Raw genomic sequence first — 20,097 nt, forward strand, 5'->3', positions numbered from 1 at the left:
AAATATTGTAAAAAACCTGGATCAGATGCCCAGTCTTGGGAAGTGATTCCACTGGGCCCGTCGACGTTAATAAACTGCTTCTGCTGACCCTTCACCCGGCCTCAGTGCCTGCTTGAACTAAAGGAATTTCTCCAACCCAGCATTCTGTAACAGATTTAACAGATGACTGACACTGTGTCCTGAGGTTAGAAAAGACCCGAATCATCCCCAGCTTACAGGAGCAGGAGCGCTGGTAACCAGCTGGCTCGGCTTCAGTTTCTGCAGGCTAGAGCAAGGCTAGTGCGCCCTCTGCCTCCTTCCACCCGAAGCGGCCGGGGAGACAACTTGGGGTACTGGACGACACTAAGATGGCACAGAAAAGACCCCCAACTAGCCACCACACTGACATCCGGACGAGGGACCTGCTTGGTGACATAGGCAAGGCGCTCAGCGGAGGAAGCGCCCGGTACAGCGCGGGACCCAAGGGTCGGTCAGGATTCAGAGCGCCCCGCTCTGGTTCCCGCCGCCGGCTCTGGCTCACACGCCCGCCCCCTCCCTTACTCCAGTTCCTCCAGAAGACCGTGAGATTTAAGGTTTGCGCTTGCATAATGAACATCTCTTAGTCTCAACTCACGTCCTTTGACCTTTGAAAACACCTGGATACAAGTGTTTTGGGTTCCGTAGGTTTTTCGAGGCTTTTTTTTAAACACACTGTTCCATATAAAAAAAATACCATCCAACTATCTTTTCCCATCTATTGGGAAAATTGATTATAAGAATTTCCTTTGCGTTAACTATCACTCCGTTACCTGGTGAAGCAGTCGCTATAATTGTACAAGTAACTCCGCCCACTCGGCGGTCCACACCTGTGCTCGTCCCGCTGACGCCACTGCGCATGCCTGCGCGCGACCTGACGCTAGGCGATGACGTCATCCGGGGGGCCGAGCCCTCCCGAGCGCCATGCTGGGCTTGCGCGGCGCCGGCATCGCGCGGGGCTTCCTGGCCCGGGCGCAGGCATGGCTGCGGGGGTCGTGCAGCCGCCCCCTAGCCCTGGCGCGCGCGGTAGGCGCGCCCCGCGCTGGGGACGGGCAGCCGGCGTCCCAGCCCGGGGCTCCTGGGCGCCGGCTCAGTCTGTCGGCCGCGGCTGTTGTAAACTCGGCGCCCCGTCCTCTGCAGCCTTACCTGCGCCTCATGCGTTTGGACAAGCCCATCGGTGAGTGCGGGCGGGCGGCCTCGGGGTCAGCGGTCCGGGACACCTAGCGGGACGACTTCCCCGGGGGATCCGCCGGCTTTGCGCCTGTCGCAGTCCTGAGCCCCAGAAGCGAGGGAACGAAATCCCTCATTCCACAGAATACCCGTCGACGTGGTGACTCGAGCTGTATAGTCCGCGCTCGTGGCCTTGCATTTACTGATTGACAGTGTCGAAGCGCCTCTACATTCATTGTGGTGTTTGGTCCCCGAAACCCTTCCAGGCCCACAAAGCAGAAACTTACGTGCGCGTTAAGACGCTGCAGAAGCCAAGGCTCCTCGTCCGAGCCACACCAGAAGAACCCAGTGTTTGATGCCGAGTCCCAAGTTCGGTTTTCCTGCGCCACCTGTAGAGGTTTGATTGATTTAAGCCCAGCAGGTGCGGCGCCTGTAATTCTGCCCTCGGGTCTGCGACACAGAACTGTCCATTTGGGCGCAGACGTCTGGGACAGGTCCGCAGCGGGCTTCCCACTTCCTGCAGTTAATCCTCGGGTTTCCATCCTGGTGGCTGGACGTCCCACCACGTGATGAGAGGCGACAAAGGGGTTAGGAGCGGGGTTTGACTCCACTCTGCCCGTTAGAGATACCTTGGTTAAATTACTTCACTTCTCTGGTCTTTCGTTGCTCATGCATACGGTGAAAAACTACTAATAACGACTTTTATAAGATTGTCCGGAAAATTCACTCATATATGTAAAGTGCTTAGAACAGTGCCTGGCTTAAATAATAAATGCCTAGGAAATGTTAGCCATTATTACTTAAGTAGTACGTATCGGCGAAAATCGTGTAGTGGTTTTGTTGGTTAAAATACCAACCTACATAAAATGATCGCAGGGTTTTTCAGAAGACAGTAGTATGTTAGAATTCATTGAGCGGCCGGCGCCGTGGCTCAACAGGCTAATCCTCCGCCTTATGGCGCCGGCACATGGGGTTCTAGTCCCGGTCGGGGCACCGGATTCTGTCCCGGTTGCCCCTCTTCCAGGCCAGCTCTCTGCTACGGCCAGGGAGTGCAGTGGAGGATGGCCCAGGTGCTTGGGCCCTGCACCCCATGGGAGACCAGGAAAAGCACCTGGCTCCTGGTTCCGGATCAGTGCGATGCGCCGGCCACAGAGCGCCGGCCGCGGCGGCCATTGGAGGGTGAACCAACGGCAAAAGGAAGACCTTTCTCTCTGTCTCTCTCTCACTGTCCACTCTGCCTGTCAAAAAAAATAAAAAAAAAAAAAAAAGAATTCATTCAGCATATTTTAGGGACCCTGCCATATTCTGGGAGCAATTGACAGTACTAGAACTCCAGGTTTGATATTTATTTAAGTCCTTCTTTCAGAGGGGCCCGCAAACTTACATTCAGTCAGGAAGTTGCAGCAGGTGGCACCCTTTCCACTACATTGGCAGCGTAATTTTTTGTTTCGCCCCGTGTATGGTTGATTGTCTTAAATGTAATGTAACTAGTGAATGACTCACATGCTCAGTTTCCACAGCTCTAGGTGCCTGTCACCTCTCAGAGTTTGCTTGTTTCATTTCATTTCCCAGAGAGTTCTTGCTTTTTCTACGATACACATTGCTTTCTTCAACCTATTTTTTTCACTGTAGGAACCTTCACTGCTTCTGTGTTGGAGCTCCGTAGCTGTTAGCAAGTAAATAAAGCACTTCTACAGATTTTGGCCAAGGAAATTTTGTTCTTGACAAAACACTATAGAGATTTTTTTTTTCTTTTTAATGGAACCTTCAGTCCTAATTGCACAGGAAAATAATGGGAGTGTAGTGGTGTGCTTTCTTCCTAGCCTAGGAGGACAGGCTCACCTCCGTGGGAGCTGTACTGGTAGCTCCAGGCTAAAAAGTAATTAAACTTAATAGGTGTTACTTAAAACCTCTTTATCTGTTTCTCTATCGGTAAGATAGGGTTGTTAATAGTACCTGCTTTATGAAGGCGCTGTTCAGATTAAATGAGTGTGTGCATACTCATAGAGAGCATTCAGAACTCTGCCTGACCTGCAGTCCTGAGCGCTCTGTAAGCATGAGCTCTTAGTGCTGCTGGCGGGACCTGCTAAATTAGCGTCTGTCTGGGACGTGAGCTGCACAGTGGCCGAAGCCAGCCATGGCTCTCCATTGGTCACCACCATATTCCCATTTGGCACAGAATATGGATTCCATAAAGACTTGCAGTGAATAAGGCTTAAGCATGGTGTAGGGACTTGACTTATTTGGCTCTTTTGGTGCAGAATCAAATCTTTCTTTAGCCGTGAACCTCTTTTTTTAGATATCTAAATGGGAAGAAAAGCCCAGAGTTTATCTAATAAGCACTATATTCAAGCATGAGTTGGAAGACCTTTTGGAAGTAGACTTTTCTTTTTTAAGTTCATGTATGAGGTGTTGGTAGAATCTACTTGCTTTTAGCTCAGTTTCACCTAGTTTATGGGTTAAATACTAAAAAAAAAAAAAAAAGCTATCAATGTAATTTTAATGTATTTCTCAAGTTTATCTCTTCCTGGGAATAAAAACCATTTGTATTTCTCTGAACTTTTATGATGTCTTTTGTCTAGTTTTTAATTGGACAATTGATCTCGTGCCCATTTGTAGGAGCTCTACATATTAGAGAGTGTAGTCCTTTGTGATGTGAGTTTTGATTCATTTTCCCAGTTTTATTGTGTGTTTTTTACTTTGCTGATAGTGTTGTTTACTTCTTTGGGTTCTGGTGTTTAAATATATGAAGACAGTTGAGAAAATGGACTTTGTGCCTTTTTTGTCTCTATTTTGGCTTAGGCACCTGGCTGCTATATCTGCCATGCACCTGGAGCATCAGTCTTGCTGCAGAGCCAGGTTGTTTTCCAGACTGGTACCTGTTATCGCTCTTCGGCACCGGAGCTGTTCTCATGCGTGGAGCAGGCTGCACTATTAATGACATGTGGGACCAGGACTACGATAAAAAGGTAGCTCTGTCTGGAAAGGAACAGAGAGCCTCTTCCCAATTCTATAGAACAGTGTGGTGGTGGCCGGCGCCGCAGCTCAATAAGCTAATCCTCCTCCTGCAGCACCGGCACGCCGGGTTCTAGTCCCGGTCGGGGCGCCGGATTCTGTCCTGGTCGCTCCTCTTCCTGTCCAGCTCTCTGCTGTGGCCCAGGAGTGCAGTGGAGGATGGCCCAAGTCCTTGGGCCCTGCGCCCGCATGGGAGACCAGGAGAAGCACCTGGCTCCTGCCTTCGGATCAGCGCGGTGCGCTGGCCGCAGCGCGCCGGCTGCAGCGGCCATTGGAGGGTGAACCAACGGAGAAGGAAGACCTTTCTCTCTCTCTCTCACTGTCCACTCTGCCTATTAAAAAAAAAAAAAAAAAAAGGAACAGTGTGGTGGCATCACCTTTGAATGCCTCCTAAAGCAATCCAATATTTAGTGTCCTCATTGAATTCTGGCATGAGAAGTGTTGGCGTCAGTTGGGAAGCTGGTGTTGCAGATTACAGTGGACCTCCTTTTGCAGCACAGGAGTGGTCATAGGGGCGAGGCGTGCACTTCATTTTTACTAGATGAATTAGGAAATTGGCAGGTCAACGGAAACGGAGTAAAAGTGAGAAATCTTCTCTGAACCTTTGAGCGTCCAAAGGATCTGTCCCCCTTCTGTTGAGGAGTATTTTGGAGCCTGTACTGTTCTGATGTAAATCAATCTTAAATGAACCAAAGTAGTCCTGTTAGCATTTGCTGTAATTATTTCTTGGAAAAATATGCCTTTATTCGTTTTTCTCCTTAGAAAAATAGCACATGCTTATTGGGAAAGCTTCAGACAGAAATGCAAAGGATAGAGAGTGCAGATCCTCCTTGTCCTTCAAGCCCCCCAAAACAGTTGCTGAGCGAGGTGCTGTGTATGTGATGCGTGCATGTAATTATTTCTTCCTCCACAGACCGCCAGTTTCTCCAGGGAGGGGGCCATCTTGTTTGCTTGTATCCTAGCAGCTGAGCAAGTTAGGTGCTTGAGGAAATAATCAAGTGAACCTTGGATTTAAAGGAAACCCATAGTGAGTGGTATAAAGTGAGTAACGACCCGTAGATGTCAGTGGAAGCCAGGTGGGAGCTTGAGCTGCTAGCTCCACCTTGTAGTACCGTACTCAGGCAGCAGCCCTACCACTTCCCTGGCCAGGGCTCAGTCAGAAGCAGCCAGCTGAACAAGATCCAGAATCTCATGATGTAATCCCTGAAAAAAATCACTTGTCATACTACATCCAGCAAATTCTCTACTTAAAAAAAAAAAAAAAAAAAAAAAAAAAAAAGACAATGCATAGATGCACAGCACTGAGATGGCAGGAGTGTTAGAATGATCTGACCAGGCCGGCACCGCGGCTCACTAGGCTAATCCTCCACCTAGCGGTGCCGGCACACCGGGTTCTAGTCCCAGTCGGGGCGCTGGATTCTGTCCCGGTTGCCCCTCTTCCAGGCCAGCTCTCTGCTATGGCCAGGGAGTGCAGTGGAGGATGGCCCAAGTGCTTGGGCCCTGCACCCCATGGGAGACCAGGGGAAGCACCTGGCTCCTGCCTTCGGATCAGCGCGGTGCGCCGGCCGCAGCGCGCCGGCCGCAGCGGCCATTGGAGGGTGAACCAACAGCAAAGGAAGACCTTTCTCTCTGTCTCTCTCTCTGTCCACTCTGCCTGTCAAAAAAAAAAAAAAAAAAAAAAAAAAGAATGATCTGACCAAGGTTTTCTAAAGCGGCAATCATAAATATGCTTCATGGAGCAGTGAATAACTTGCTTGAAACAAATGAAAAACTAAGTCTCAGCAAAGAAATGGAAAATATGGAGGAGAACCAGACAAAAATGTTAGAACTAGAAACTGCAAGTCTGAAATATGCAGATTGCAAGTAAAGCATCAGCGTATGTGCAGCATCCTGAGCATCTATGTAAAAGTCCTCTCCTTGTCTATGTTGGGAGCCTTTGAGCGACTGTCTACTCTTTGTTTATAAAATATACCCCCACTGTGCTGTGGGACACCAGAGCTACGTATAAATCTCTACTTATCTCAAAAGAAAAAGCTTCATTAAAAAATAAGATAGCCATCCAATTTTTTCTGTTGTTAAAATTTACAAAGTGTGACCATTTTAGTTCCCCCAGTGATTTTTTTTCCTCCCTAGTTAAAAAGAACTGCTTGGATATCGTACATCTTCCTCTTGTCATTTTACTCTGATTAGAAGAGTCCAAATTGTATACTGACATACCATAAGGCACTAAATGTTTTAGAGCTACCGAGGTGGTTTTGCTAGCCTGAATTTTAAATCGTCATGTTCATTTCTTTTAAAAGATGAATTTAAAAAGCTTAGCCAAATTATCATGCTTACTGCAGCTTCGTAAAGGTGATTTATCTGACATTTAGGACATGTTTATGGCCCAGGGTTTTACTTCCTACATTACCTGTTAAGTAAATTGCTAATACATTAAATAACTACATAACTATTAGGATAATATGGGTTGAATGTTTCTGTTGATGTTTTTAATCTACCAGCCACATGATTATGTGATAAACATTAGGTTAAGAACATTGAAATAATCTCAGCACAAGCATTAATGATTTGGTTTTGGTTTTCTAAGTTGTGAGTGTTTTGGTTTCATAGAATTTTTTTAAATTAATTAATTATTTATTTGAAAGGCACAGAAATCTCCCATTTGCTGTTTCATTCCCAAATGCCACAGTAGCTGTGATTGGACTGGGCCAAACCAGGAGCAGGGAATTCAATCTAGGTCTCTCATGCAGGTGACAGGGACGCAACCACTTGAGCCGTACTGTCTGCCAGGGTGCACATTAGCAGGACGCTGGAATCAGAAGCAGAGCCGGAAGTTGAACTCAGGCACTCCAAAGGGAACTTGAGTTTCCCAAGCAGCCTCTTAACTGCTGAGCCAAGTACCTGCCTCTCTTCTTTTTTAAAACATTTACTTTTAACCATTTAAAAAATGTAGGGGCAAATGCTATGGCATAGCCGGTAAAGCTGCCACCTGCAGTGTTGGCATTCCCATATGGGCGCCAGTTCGAATTCCGGCTACTCTACTTCCGATCCAGCTCTCTGCTATGGCCTGGGAAAACAGTAGAAGATGCCCAAGTGCTTGGGGCCCTGCAGCCATGTGGGAGACCCGGAAGAAGCTCCTGGCTCCTGGCTTCAGATTGGTGCAGCTCCAACTGTTGCGACCATCTAGGGAGTGAACAAGCGGATGGAAGACCTCTCTCTCTGTCTCTGCCCCTGCCTCTCTCTAACTCTGCCTTTCAAGTAAATAAATAAATCTTTAAAACAAAATGTAGAAGTCATTCTTAGCTCATTGGCTGTACAAAAGCAGGCAGAGGTCTGGATTTGGCCCAGAGGCCATAATTTGCCAACTGTTGATATTCAGCTTACAAAAATACGTTTAATTAGTAACAGATAACGTTGCATACTTAAGTGCCTCAGTCAGTGTATTTATCTCTTGACATAAGTGCTGTTATTACCTCTCCCTTTTCCTAATTTTCCTTTAATGGGTAAATAACCTAAAGCTGAGATAGGTTAAGTCTTTTGCCAAAATTCAAGCATCAGGTAAGTGATGGAATTAGAATCAAACATTAGACTCTCATTTCAGATCTTAATTTCCCTAAAGTGCTTTATTTGTGGTTGAGTTTAGGATGATCATATCCACGGTCTCTGAGACGGAAAAGAAGAGTTAGTGAATATTAATTTGTCTAGTTAACAGCTCTGTTATTCCCATTCTTACGGTGAATTTGTCCTTTGCATTTAGGTGCAGCAGATATAGTATTACAGATTCATCCGTAAGTTGCCTGGTCAGAGCATTCCCATGCATAAACTGTGTCATCTTCCTTCCTTCTGGCCTTGCATCTGATTCCTGATGTGCCTACCCGACATCCAGTGCAGTTCCCTCTTTCCTGGGGACTCCCATTACTGTATTTCTTTTCTCTATGGAAATTGAATATATATTTGCTAAGCAGAGTAGCTAAATAGCTAGATAAAGAAGTTGCTTTGTTTTATTTGTTTGCAGATAGGAATGGGAAATTACAAGAAAGGGAAATGAGAGGAGGAAAATTTTAGTTCTCATCAAAGCTATTCTAAATACGCGGTTTTGATTCTTGGCAGTACTTCACATGTTGATTTCATTCTTTATTCGTGTTTCTCTTAGTGCCTACCATGGGTCAGTCTTGATTAAAAATTTAGATAGTGATTAGGCTATTACATGAGGCTAAGGTATCTGTTTTTGTGTGTTAAGGTTACAAGAACAGCAAATCGCCCAATCGCTGCCGGAGACATTTCAACTTTTCAGTCCTTTGTTTTCCTCGGGGGTCAGCTGACCTTGGCACTGGGTGTTCTTCTGTGTCTAAATTACTACAGGTATGATAAATGTGGTTTTCATAATTATGTATGAAATCTCCCCCTTGGAGGGAGTAGGAATTAAGTAAAATTGAAATGTTTTTATCACAGTGTTGTTTATTGGCTAACTGTTGAGCATTTATAAATTAGCAGGCAAAAGAAAGTCAACATGCATTGTAAAAGCTGCTTCAAGAATGCTTTCAGCCAAAAGAGATAAGAGACCACTATTTAATTTATTCAGGCCCACCTTCAGTATCTGCACTGTGTATTCCCTGAAGGGCGTGGGTCCTTTCATGGTTTTCTAAGCGTGCATGGATGGGTGTGTAGGTATATGTAGGGTATCATTTTAGTTATGCTGACAGTGACTCTGAAGGGGAAGGAAGCCAAAATGATTGTATTCATTTTACAAAGAGAGGAAATGTCTCCGAGGACCAGGGACAGAAGACAAAAGTGGGAGGACTTACGCCTGTGCCTCTTAAACAGAATTAAACTTTTGTGCATCAGGTGACTGCTCCCAAAGTGTTTCAGTGATGGGGAGAAAGACAGAGGGAGGGGATTGCCACAAATAAGTGTTATTTCCAGAGATTTCACACATGCCTGGTCCTGATAGCGTTAATAGCATGCAGACAACCCTTTGGGAAGTTTGTTCCTGAGCACTAGAGTTAGATAAACATGGAGGCACCTTAAGAATATCTTGCCAGCACCGCGGCTCAGTAGGCTAATCCTCCGCCTTGCGGCGCCGGCACACCGGGTTCTAGTCCCGGTCCAGGCACCGGATTCTGTCCCGGTTGCCCCTCTTCCAGGCCAGCTCTCTGCTGTGGCCAGGGAGTGCAGTGGAGGATGGCCCAAGTGCCTGGGCCCTGCACCCACATGGGAGACCAGGAGAAGCACCTGGCTCCTGCCTTCGGATAGGTGCGGTGCACCAGCCGCAGCGCGCCAGCCGCGGCGGTCATTGGAGGGTGAACCAACGGCAAAGGAAGACCTTTCTCTCTGTCTCTCTCTCTCACTGTCCACTCTGCCTGTCAAAAAAAAAAAAAAAAAAAAAAAGACTATCTTACCGTGTTTCCATAGGTGCTTCCCTTTTCCAGACAGTAACACTGTGAGGTGGGTGAAAGAAGGGACCTCTTGACTTGAGTTCTCTGTCAGTACATCTCAGTTCCCTGGACACCATCCTGCTGGCCCAGTCTAGAGAGGCAACAGCTGATGGGGGTAATGGGCTGGATTCTAGAGCCAGCCTGCCTTGGGTTTGGATCTCGCTCTGCTGCAGACTCGCTCCTCTGGCTGTCGGCAAGTTACTTCATCTCTGTGCTGCAGGTTTCTCATCTATAAAAAAGGAGAGGGGCTGTCGCTGTAGCGGAGCAGGTGGGGTCGCAGCTCGCAGTGCCAGCATCCCATCTGGGTGCCGGTTCGAGACCCGGCTGCTCCACTTCTGATCCAGCTCTCTGCTATGGTCTGGGAAAGTGGTGGAGGATGGCCCAGGTCCTTGGGCCTCTGCACCCACATAGGAGACCCAGAGGAATCTCCCTGCTGCTACCTTCGTATCAGCACAGCTCCAGCCATTGCATCCAATTGGAGAGTGAATCAGTGGATGGAAGACCACTCTCTCTGCGTCTCATTCTCTCTCTGTGTAACTCCTTCAGATAAATAAATCTTTAAAAAAAATAAAACTGCCTGCATCTTGGAGTTGACTTGAAGATTACAGTGATTTGCAGATGCAAGGCAGCACAGTGCCTGCAACCTGGAAGTGCTGGGTGGATGGTAGCTGTGACTTTGATCGTTTTGTAACACTTAAAATATTTTTCTGATCATCTTTTATGATAGGGAAATTCAAAGTCTAGGAAGAGAATATTGCATAACAACCAATATAAAATTTTTAAAATTCCCAATTAGTAGTATGAATGTTATTGTCTTCAAGTATTACGTGATCACTAATAGATGATGACTAAATCTTTATATGGTTTTCCTTGTTTGCAGTATAGCCCTGGGAGCAGCGTCCTTACTTCTTGTCATCACCTACCCACTAATGAAAAGAATTACATACTGGCCTCAACTAGCCTTGGGTGAGCTGGAAGTAATTTCTAAGTATTTCTTTGATGCTCAGACTTTATTTGTGTGTTGATAACAGTGGCGGAAATGAAAGGTTCATGTCAAGTCAGGAGATTTTTCCCAACCAAGAATACATTTTCATATTTGCAGGGTGGGCAGTGAGCCATTTTTATTAGTTAAGAAAATGTGCATACTTATTAAGATTAATAATTCATTAATTTCGGAAATGCTTTTTAAAAATTTGAGGTGTCATATGAAGGTGATTGATAGCCTGCAGAATTTGGGGAGTAGGGTAGGAAGCACTGTGTGGCTGGAGAGCGGGGTTAAGGTTGTACGATGGCTGAGGCCGCTCCTTCCTGTGGTGCCTGCCTTGGACCTCCCAGCACTCTGGGGTGCCACACATTTCACAGCACTTATTCAGCAAGAACTCACTGATGGCCCCCTATGTGTCCCCATTAAGGAACTGTAACCAGCCAAAAGGGAAGGTGGTCTCTATGTGTGGCCCAGCATCTAGCCCACCACTTGACACAGAGTGCAGCTGAGAGAGAGGGAAAAAGGTAGGTAGGTGAGTCACAGTCCGTTGCCAAACTGTATACTCCTAAGCTGTTCTAGTCTATTCCTAGAATATTCCTGGAATGATTGTAGTTCTTTGACCCACTTTTCCAGTAAATAGAAGAACCAGAGGCACTCCAGCAAATCAGTGCAAGCCTTTCTTGGGGGAAAGCTGTGGTGGAATATTTAGCTTTTCCTAAGAGCCTCATTGAATGTTCCTCCTTTCCATTATTTAAAAAAAAAAAAAAAAAAAAAGATTGTATGCTCCGCTGACCTGGGAATCTTTAGGTAAAAGAAGTGTGAGCATTTCCTAGCTACAAGGTCACATTAAGAAGCTGCTATAGTCACTTCTGACATTTATTGAACCTCTATTTTTACTTTTCTTGGGAAATAAAAATACCTGAAGCACATTGACCACCTGTAAGGAGCAGGGCGAGCAGGTGACGGATGGGCAGGTCACTGACAGGTGGAGAGCACGAGCACCCAGGGACCACTAAGGGAGGCACTTGTCAGCTGAGGTGGGGTCTTCCGGGTGGGAATAGGCAGGAGGGGAAGAAAGAAGGGCTTCTGGGAAAAGGCGCTGGGGCATGCTGAATTTTGGGTGCCTGAGACACTTGCAGGCCGGCGTACGGGTATCCCGGCTGGAGCTCGGGGAAGGGAGCCGAGACGTGTAGGCCATTTGTCTGCAGGCTTCCTCAGACAGGATGGACCCGTGCAGTAGACAGAGGTCCCTCCTCTTACTGTGCGCCTGTGGCTCAGAGGGGACTGCAGTGCGGTGGAGTGGCGGGAGCACAGGTCTCCAGGCAGGGGGCTGTGTTCCGCGCAGCAGCTGCTCCTCACTGCCGGTGCCAGTGTCGTCGTGAGCCCTCCTGTTTGCTGCCCTCCCTCGAGTCCTGCTAGCCCTGCTGCTTTAGTGAGAGCAGCCTCCCCGAGCCTGACTGTTCGTGAGCCAGAGCCACAAATGGCTGAGCAGTCACTGAGGGAACGCACAGAGAGTCTGCTATACAGCAGGCACTCACACGTGCTCGCATCCCTCTCCTCCCCTTGGCATTCTGAATCATTGCAATTTCTCCCTCTTTGTGTTTTCGAATTGCAGGGCTGACTTTTAACTGGGGAGCCTTACTTGGATGGTCCGCTGTCCGGGGCTCCTGTGACCCGTCTGTCTGCCTGCCTCTGTATTTCTCCGGAATTATGTGGACCTTAATATATGACACGATTTATGCCCATCAGGTAAAGAAAGAAGCCCTTGTCCTTGACTTGGATTTCATTGTGGTGATTTTTTAAGCACTTTAAAATAAGAACCAAATTAAGCGGAAAGTTGTATTTTTTTTAATTCCATGGCTCTGACAAAATATTTTTGTTTCATGTTTATCTGTGTTTACCAAACAGTTCAATTCAATGTATTTTATTTGTAAGCACTTAGCTAGTGTTTACTATTTGCCAGACACTGTTTTGATGCTTTACAAAATACTGAGTTAATCCCCAAAACAGCCCACAAGGAAGGTGCTTTTTGTCCTCGTTGCACAGATGAGGACACGCTGGAGAAGTGACCTGTTGGTGTCACACGGTGGTGGGTGGCAGAGTGAGAGGCAAGCCCAGACGGCCTCCGGAATCTCCCGCCGTGCCGCCCTCTGCTGCCCTGCTGCCTCTCGTGGCTGTGGCAGGCAGCTTTCTCCTCGGTGGAGGCGATAAACATCCCGCCTCACTTTTCCCGGTTCTTTGCTATGGTCGTTTTAAGCTGCATGATGTCACCCATTGATTTGATATGCTGGCATTTGTAAAATTTAATCGCTTGTCTCTTTTGGCCATCCAAGCTCTTGTTGAGTTTTCAGAGTTATAAATGGCAAACAATACTGTTCTAGGTATAAACACTTTGTGAATCTGAATTCCCCCAGGAAATTTTCAGGAGTGATACTAGTGATTAAAGGGCAAAACATGTTTATAGCTTTTGATACTGTCTTTTCCATCTGTTTCATTTTGTAAAATTTTCTGTCACTTTTCTTGGTTCATGAGCTTAATTTTCCTTTCATATTTATTATATTTTTCAGCTTTATTGAGGTATAATTGACAGAAATTGTATCTGTATATTCAAAGTGTACAATGTGATTTTATGATTGCCATGATCAAATTAATTATAACATTCATCATTACAGTTACCATTTTTATTTGTGTGATGATGTAAAATTTTTAAGATTTATTTATTTATTTGAAAGGCAGAGTTACAGAGAGGCAAAGACAGAGAGACAGAGAGATGGCTCTATCTGTTGGTTCACTCCCCAGATGGCCGCAATGGCCGGAGCTGCACCAATCCAAAGCCAGGAGCCAGGAGCTTCCTCCGGGTCTCCCACGTGGGTGCGGGGGCCCAAGCACTTGGGCCATCTTCTGCTGCTTTCCCAGGCCATAGCAGGAGCTGGATTGGAAGTGGAACAGCCAGGACTCAAACTGGTGCCCATATGGGGTGGCAGGTTTACCCGCTATGCCACAGCGCCGGCCCCTCCAAGATGAAACTTGACTTGCAGTTTAGGAAAGCTGCTTTTCCTTTTTGTAGCAAGGTCTGGAACCAGTTGTTAGGATAACTATATTCCAAGTAGATTCATTTCTTTAGCAACACATCATTACCCATTGACACTTTGTGATTCAGATCATTAAAGGTACAGTTTGTGCCCTGAAAGTGATTGCAGTATGAAAGGAAAAACAGACACGAATCCCACACTCATTGTTGTTTGGATTTGGACCCCATAATACAGGCTGACAGGCAGCCGTCTGTCTGAAGGTCAGTGCAGAGTTCAGCTTGTGGCCTCAGATGTGTGCAGCATCAGGAAAGGTTTGCAAGTCAGGGTATGGAGGAGCCCAGCACAGTGCATCGTCAAGACCTAGCTCTGTGCGCACAGCAAGAATGCAGTGGGAGAGGCAGGGAGTAAAGTGGACTGGAAGTGGGACTTGAGTGCAGGTGGTTAGGTGGTCAGGGTTCCTCCTAAGACGTGGAAGTGGAGTGGAAAGTCATCACAGTGCAGGAGGTGTAGAACCTCTGAGAGCCGCCCGCCGCCAGCTGACTCCAGCAGTGCTGTTAGCTCCTGGTTGCTGTCCCTCACAGCTCGTGGTCTGGCTGCCGGTGCTCCAGAACGCGATTGCTTCCGTACGACCTGGGCTTTTATGCTCTGAATTGAATCTCAAAACTTGTGTTACTTTGTGCTGTTAGGACAAACGCGACGACGCTCTACTTGGTCTGAAGTCCACAGCACTGCGCTTCCGTGAGAACACCAAGCAGTGGCTCAGTGGCTTCGGAGTCGCCATGCTGGGGGCTCTGAGCCTGGCAGGTGTGAGCTGTGATCAGACCGCCCCCTACTATGCTGCTCTAGTCGCCGTAGGAGCCCATCTGGCGCACCAGGTTTGACCTTTTGTTTTTCTCTCGCTTTCCTGGGTGTGTGTCACAAAAAGTATTTAAACAAAATGCCTCTGTGTTTATGAGACACGGGTCTGCTTGGCTTGTGCCGTCTTGAAGCGCCTCCTCCCCTGCCCCAGCTTGTCAAGTCCAACAGCGAAACCTGGACTCTCTCCTTGGGTCTGCGTGGAATGACTTCTGGTACACGTTGCGGGGAGAGTTCAGTGTCCGCAGCTTGTGGGTTGAGTTAGAAAAGCAAATCAGTACGGCTTGTTTTCTTAAATCTGGTTTTCTAGTGATGGTTAGCAGCTTGGGCCCCCCGGCGTGGAGAACAGGCCAGGTCAGATGGGAAGTGGCAAGATCCCACCTCGCCAGCAGGACATGCTCCCTCAGGTTATTCACCCCACACCTGTCCCTTACCACACAAGCTTGTATTAAAAACAACATTATTGACTCACAAAGGAATGAACTAAATCTCCTTTTAATTAAATCAATCACTAGTAAATGGATCCTATTTTTATAACAATGTTGCTGTAATTTTTGTTGAACAGAATCCGAGAGGCGTTAGTGAATCTGTATTTCTCTGATCTATTTTATTGCAAATTACTTATTGACATAGGCAAGATCTGCCTAATGAGATATGAAGGAAGGGGCAATCTGTTGTCTACAGAATAAACCATATGCTATGTCCCCTATGTTGTTCTCCTCCTGATGAAGGTAGAAGATAAGAGCTGGTGATTCCCCAGGCGTCTCCATTAGCAGGAAGCTGGAGTTAGAACCGGAGCTGGGACTGAAACCCAGGCACTCCGATGTGGAATGCAGGCTCCCAAGCAGGGTCTTCGCTGCAACTCCAAATGTCCAGCCCTGTTGTTGCTAGACAGCAGAAGAAAGCAAAAATCGAGGACAGTCACAAATATTATAAAAGACATTTTGAACCCACTTTATATTTTAAATTGCATCTGTGTTCCTCTGTCTAGTCCTTGATGCAGTATTTTAAAATGGACACAGCTTTCTAGTGTTTGACAAGAAAGGAAATCAGGATGATTTTAAGTCTGTATGCTGTGTAATAGGTGATGGTTCCTTAAGCTGAGGGAGGAGTAAGATAGCGTGAGACTTTGTTGATGGATCGCGGGGCTACCACCGAGAGCAAGGAGTGTTCATTCTGGGGCACAAGCAGCATGGAGCTCTGGGTCTCTACGTGTGCATGGGAAGGAGATTTAGCAGTGGGGGGCAGGGTCGCTGTTGGCGTCCGTGGGGGAGGGCCAGATGCGTTAAGTGTCTTCCAGGGCACCAGACAGCCATGCGCACTAGCGGTTGTCCTGCCCTGTGTGACGTGTTCTCTGTAGAGGAACTTTCTCTGGAGAACAGAGCCAGCTGCAGCTGGAGGGTGGGGTGTGCAGGGAAGCAGACCTCAGATCCGTCCATGTAGAGAAGAGCTGTGAAATAGGCTACAGAGCCTGGGCTGCCTTTCAGAGTGTTCGTGCACCTCCCAGCTGGAAGCTTTGAGGATTCCTAGTGAAAGATACGGTAGGTTTTTCTAGGTTGGGGATCGGTTCGGGGTATGTTAAGGGCTTCCCACTGCTCAAATTCTGTAACAAAAGTGCTCTTTTCACCTCTGTAGTAAAGTGTGTGTTTGTGATACCCCAAAGTCCACACTTAGTGCTAAAGCAGCATTGTGTTCTTCTCTTACAGATTTACACCCTAGACATCCACAGACCTGAGGATTGTTGGGACAAATTTACCTCCAACCGAACAGTAGGACTCATCATTTTTGTAGGGATTGTTCTTGGGAATTTGTGCAAAGAAAAGAAGACAGAGGATACAAAGAAAAATACAGACAGTGGAGTAGCAAATTAGCTACTGCAGCCTTTCAAGACATTGTGAAAACAGATTTTTTTTTTTTATACAAAACACCCAGGTCTTGCTACCCCCACTGAGATTTGACCCAGCTCCGTGTTAGAATCTGCTGAGGAATCAAGAACCAAAAAATGAAGAGTTAGAGCTGGGCCGCAGTTATGCGGTAGCGGATTTCCACCCGTGTCATGGAAACCAGGGACTCTGCAGGGTTTCAGGTGACCCTGGGTATTTAAGTCGACGTCTTCTGCTGTCCATTATGATTCTCAACTGAAGTTCTGGGATATGAGTTTTGGCACTTTAGAAAAAAACGGATGTGTACCTCATCTAAATGAATGTAGGAAAATGGACTCTTTTTTTAAGGGAATAATAAAAGCTGCTATGGAAAGTTGGGGCTTATAGTTTTGTTTTTTTTTTTTTTTTTTTTTTTTAGACTTATTTATTTATTTGAAAGACAGAGTTACAGAGAGGCATAGAGAAAGGTCTTCCATCTGCTGGTTCACTCCTCAAGTGGCCGCAACACTGGAGCCGAGCCGTTCCAAAGCCAGGAGCCGAGACTTCTTCTGGGTCTCCCACGTGGGTGCAGGGGCCCAAGGACTTGGGCCACCCCCTACTGCTTTCCCAGGCCATAGCAGAGAGCTGGAGTGGAAGTGGAGCAGCTGGGACTCCAACAGGCACCCATATGGGATGCCAGCACTGCAGGTGGTGGCTTTACCGGCTATGCCACAGCACCGGCCCCTTACCGTTCTGTATTGTAACCATTACTCGCTGCCAAAAGTTGTGATTCAAGAGACCATCCCATTTTCTATATCTTATGGGAGTTTAAGTGAACAAATGTTTCCCGTGATACCCATATGTTCCGCTGTCACTGGTAACCTTGACGTGTTTGGGAGATCTGGTCTCTGTGCAGCCACAATGGCCAGAATGGCAGGTGAGCCCTGCTGGAATTGCTATTTCTTTTTCATCTTACCCAATTATAATTTGTAGGAGAGTAACATATTGTTTAAGCGCGCCGTTTCTTCCCTTCCCCCCTTGAGAGTGTTTTCAGCATAGCAGCCAGAGTAATTCTTTTAAAACATGAGTAAGCTCGTGTCACTCATTGTCTCAAACCTGCAGGGTCCTCCCAGGTCCTGCGCTGGGCCCTGTGTGACCCACCTCGTCACTCGGGTCTCTCACTGTTCGTCTCACTCGGCTGTTCTAGCCACAGTGCCTTCCTCACTCTTCAGACTGGGCAGCCTCCCACGCCACAGCCTTTACGGTGATTGTTCTCTGCCTGGCTTGAAAGCTGCGTCTTCTTTCTTCACTGTGGGTCTTTTCTTAAACCGCACCTGCTCAAAGAGGCTCTTCTCAGCTCCTGTAAGGAAAATTTCACATGCACGTGCCACCCAGCCTTCCCGGCCCCTTACTCTTGTTTTCAGCACTTGGCAGTATGAATGTACAGTGCATTTTACTTGATGTCAGTGGTTCTCAGGGACAGGGGGTCTAGGGGATACAGTCCCTTGGTTGTATGGGTTGTGGGCAGCAGCCAGTGTTCAGTTACATAATGATGATGACAGTGCAGCTGACGGCACACTCGCATGTGCAGGCACTGGTAAGCGGACAAAACGTCTCGGACCGTGTACTCAGCAAAGCCTGCACCACTGGGAGCGTTGAGACGGAGGAGTCGTGGACCTTTAGCTCTGCCATGGCACTCAGCTGAAGGGAGAAGAAACAGGAACACTACCCTGCTTTCATAGGGCTGGCTTAGATTGTGTCTAATTAGACATTGTATCAGACTAGACAGAATTAAAATCCATGTTAATTTCCTTTTTCTTACAAATATCACTCTGTATTTTTAAAGGCTTTGAAAAATTTTACCCCATTAGCACTGGTTCCAGTTAGAGGAGGCTAAGGACATTATATTTCTTTTTTTTTTTTTTTTTTGAAGATTTATTTATTTATTTATTTGAAAGTCAGTTACACAGAGAGAGGAGAGGCAGAGAGAGAGAGAGGTCTTCCATCCGCTGGTTCACTCCCCAATTGGCTACAACGGCCAGAATTGCGCTGATCCGGAGCCAGGAGCTTCTTCCGGGTCTCCCACACGGGTGCAGGGGCCCAAGGACTTGGCCATCTTCCACTTTTCCAGGCCACAGCAGAGAGCTAGATTGGAAGTGGAGCAGCTGGGTCTCGAACCGGCGTCCATATGGGATGCTGGTGCTTCAGGCCAGGGCATTAACCCACTACGCCACAGCACCGGTGCCTGTATTTCAGTTTTATTTCCTTTTTTTTTTTTAAGGTTATTTATTCAAAATGCAGAGCAGTAGAAAGGCAATAAAGAGATCTTTTGTCCACTGGTTCATTTAAAATTGACGAAAGTTCTAACAAAATCTTAGAGTCAATGAAAATCTTAGGGCTGAAGTCGTGGTGCTGTGGGTTAAGGCACTGCCTGCAATGGTGGCATCCACAGGAGTGCCCGTTTGAGTCCTGGCTGCTCCACTTCCAATCCAGCTCCCTGCTAACACACCTGGGAAGGCAGCAGATGGTGGCGCAGATAGCTTGGCCCTGCTACCCATGTGGGTGACCCAGATGGAGTCTGGCTTTGGCCTGGCCCAGCCTGGCTGAGAGAAGCAACGAGTGGAAGATATTTCCCTCCCCACCCCCACCTCACCCTTGAAACTTTCAATAAACTTAATACAATAATTGAATCAAAATCCTGTCCCTGTCTGTCACAAATGAGGACAGGAGGACATAAAGTTCCTCACAGATTCTTGTGCCCCCAAAATGCTGCTTAGACTTACTTAATTACTTTAGTGCTTTTTCATTTCTCCTTGCTTCCCCCGGTAGAATAGTATAAAGGGGGAGGGGCAGAAGAAAGGAGAGAGGAAGTGGGTTGCGATCCTCTGAGTCTCAGACTTCAAACCCTGGGGGTCCGGGGGAAGCGCAGCAGTTGCCCCTCCCATGTGGGTCTCGTGTGTCCCCTGCAGAATTATGAAGGGCCTGCCGAGATCGGAGCAGAGTTAAAGTTCATCAGTCTTGCCTTGGGAAGTTTGTTCCGTGGAGACGGCCTGCCCTTGCCCTTGCCCTTGCCCTTGCCCTTCTGTGTCACGGTCCCTGCGGGGTTGTACAGAGGAACAGGAGAGAACAACCGTGGACAGTTATCTGGCTAAGTTCATGGAGCGGGTGAAAGGGTGGTGCGAGCTACAGGGTCTAACAACCGCCGCCTGCAGTGCTGCCTCTCCCTCTGCTTGGATGTCTCCAGTGCCCCACCAGCGTAAAGGCTTTCACACCCGGCCCACGCCCTCTGGGCTGGTCTCTTCACGGCCACAGGTCACACTCCTCCACCTCTCTGCCTTCACAGCTGTCCTGCCAGCTGGTACAAGGGTGAGGGCCTGGCCTCAGGCAGGCAGGCAGGCCTGGGTGTGAGCTGCCCCTCTGGCACCAGCTGAGAGCCCTCAGCCACCACGTTCACACCCTCATCCCTGGGCTGTTGGCAGCATTCAACTGAGTAGGCAACTGTGCAGGCCTGTTAGGAGCTACACAGTGTCCCCCCAGTCTGCCCAAACTTACATTAAAAGGTCCCAACCCTCAACACCTCAGAACATAACTCCTTGCAGAGAGGCCTGTAAAGAGCTGACGAAGTTCAAGTGAGATCTCTAGGGTGGACCCTGATCCAAGATGACTAGTGTCCTTAAGGGAAAAGAGACTCTGGGTATGGAGAGACACTAGACACGCGTATGCACAGC

General features: G+C 47.5%; 1 protein-coding gene across 1 annotated transcript; it reads left to right on the plus strand.

Moving 5' to 3' along the window:
* Positions 1–917: 917 nt before the first annotated feature.
* Positions 918–16,763, plus strand: COQ2 (coenzyme Q2, polyprenyltransferase). The gene is made up of 7 exons (XM_002716983.5): positions 918–1,192; positions 3,988–4,154; positions 8,441–8,562; positions 10,516–10,601; positions 12,236–12,369; positions 14,339–14,527; positions 16,214–16,763. Exons 1-7 carry the CDS (start codon positions 940–942, stop codon positions 16,376–16,378), a joined length of 1,116 nt encoding a protein of 371 aa, XP_002717029.2. The 5' UTR covers positions 918–939; the 3' UTR covers positions 16,379–16,763.
* Positions 16,764–20,097: the final 3,334 nt, after the last annotated feature.

The sequence above is a fragment of the Oryctolagus cuniculus genome, chromosome 8 (assembly GCF_964237555.1).
Source record: "Oryctolagus cuniculus chromosome 8, mOryCun1.1, whole genome shotgun sequence".
NCBI classification, from domain to species: Eukaryota; Metazoa; Chordata; class Mammalia; order Lagomorpha; family Leporidae; genus Oryctolagus; species Oryctolagus cuniculus.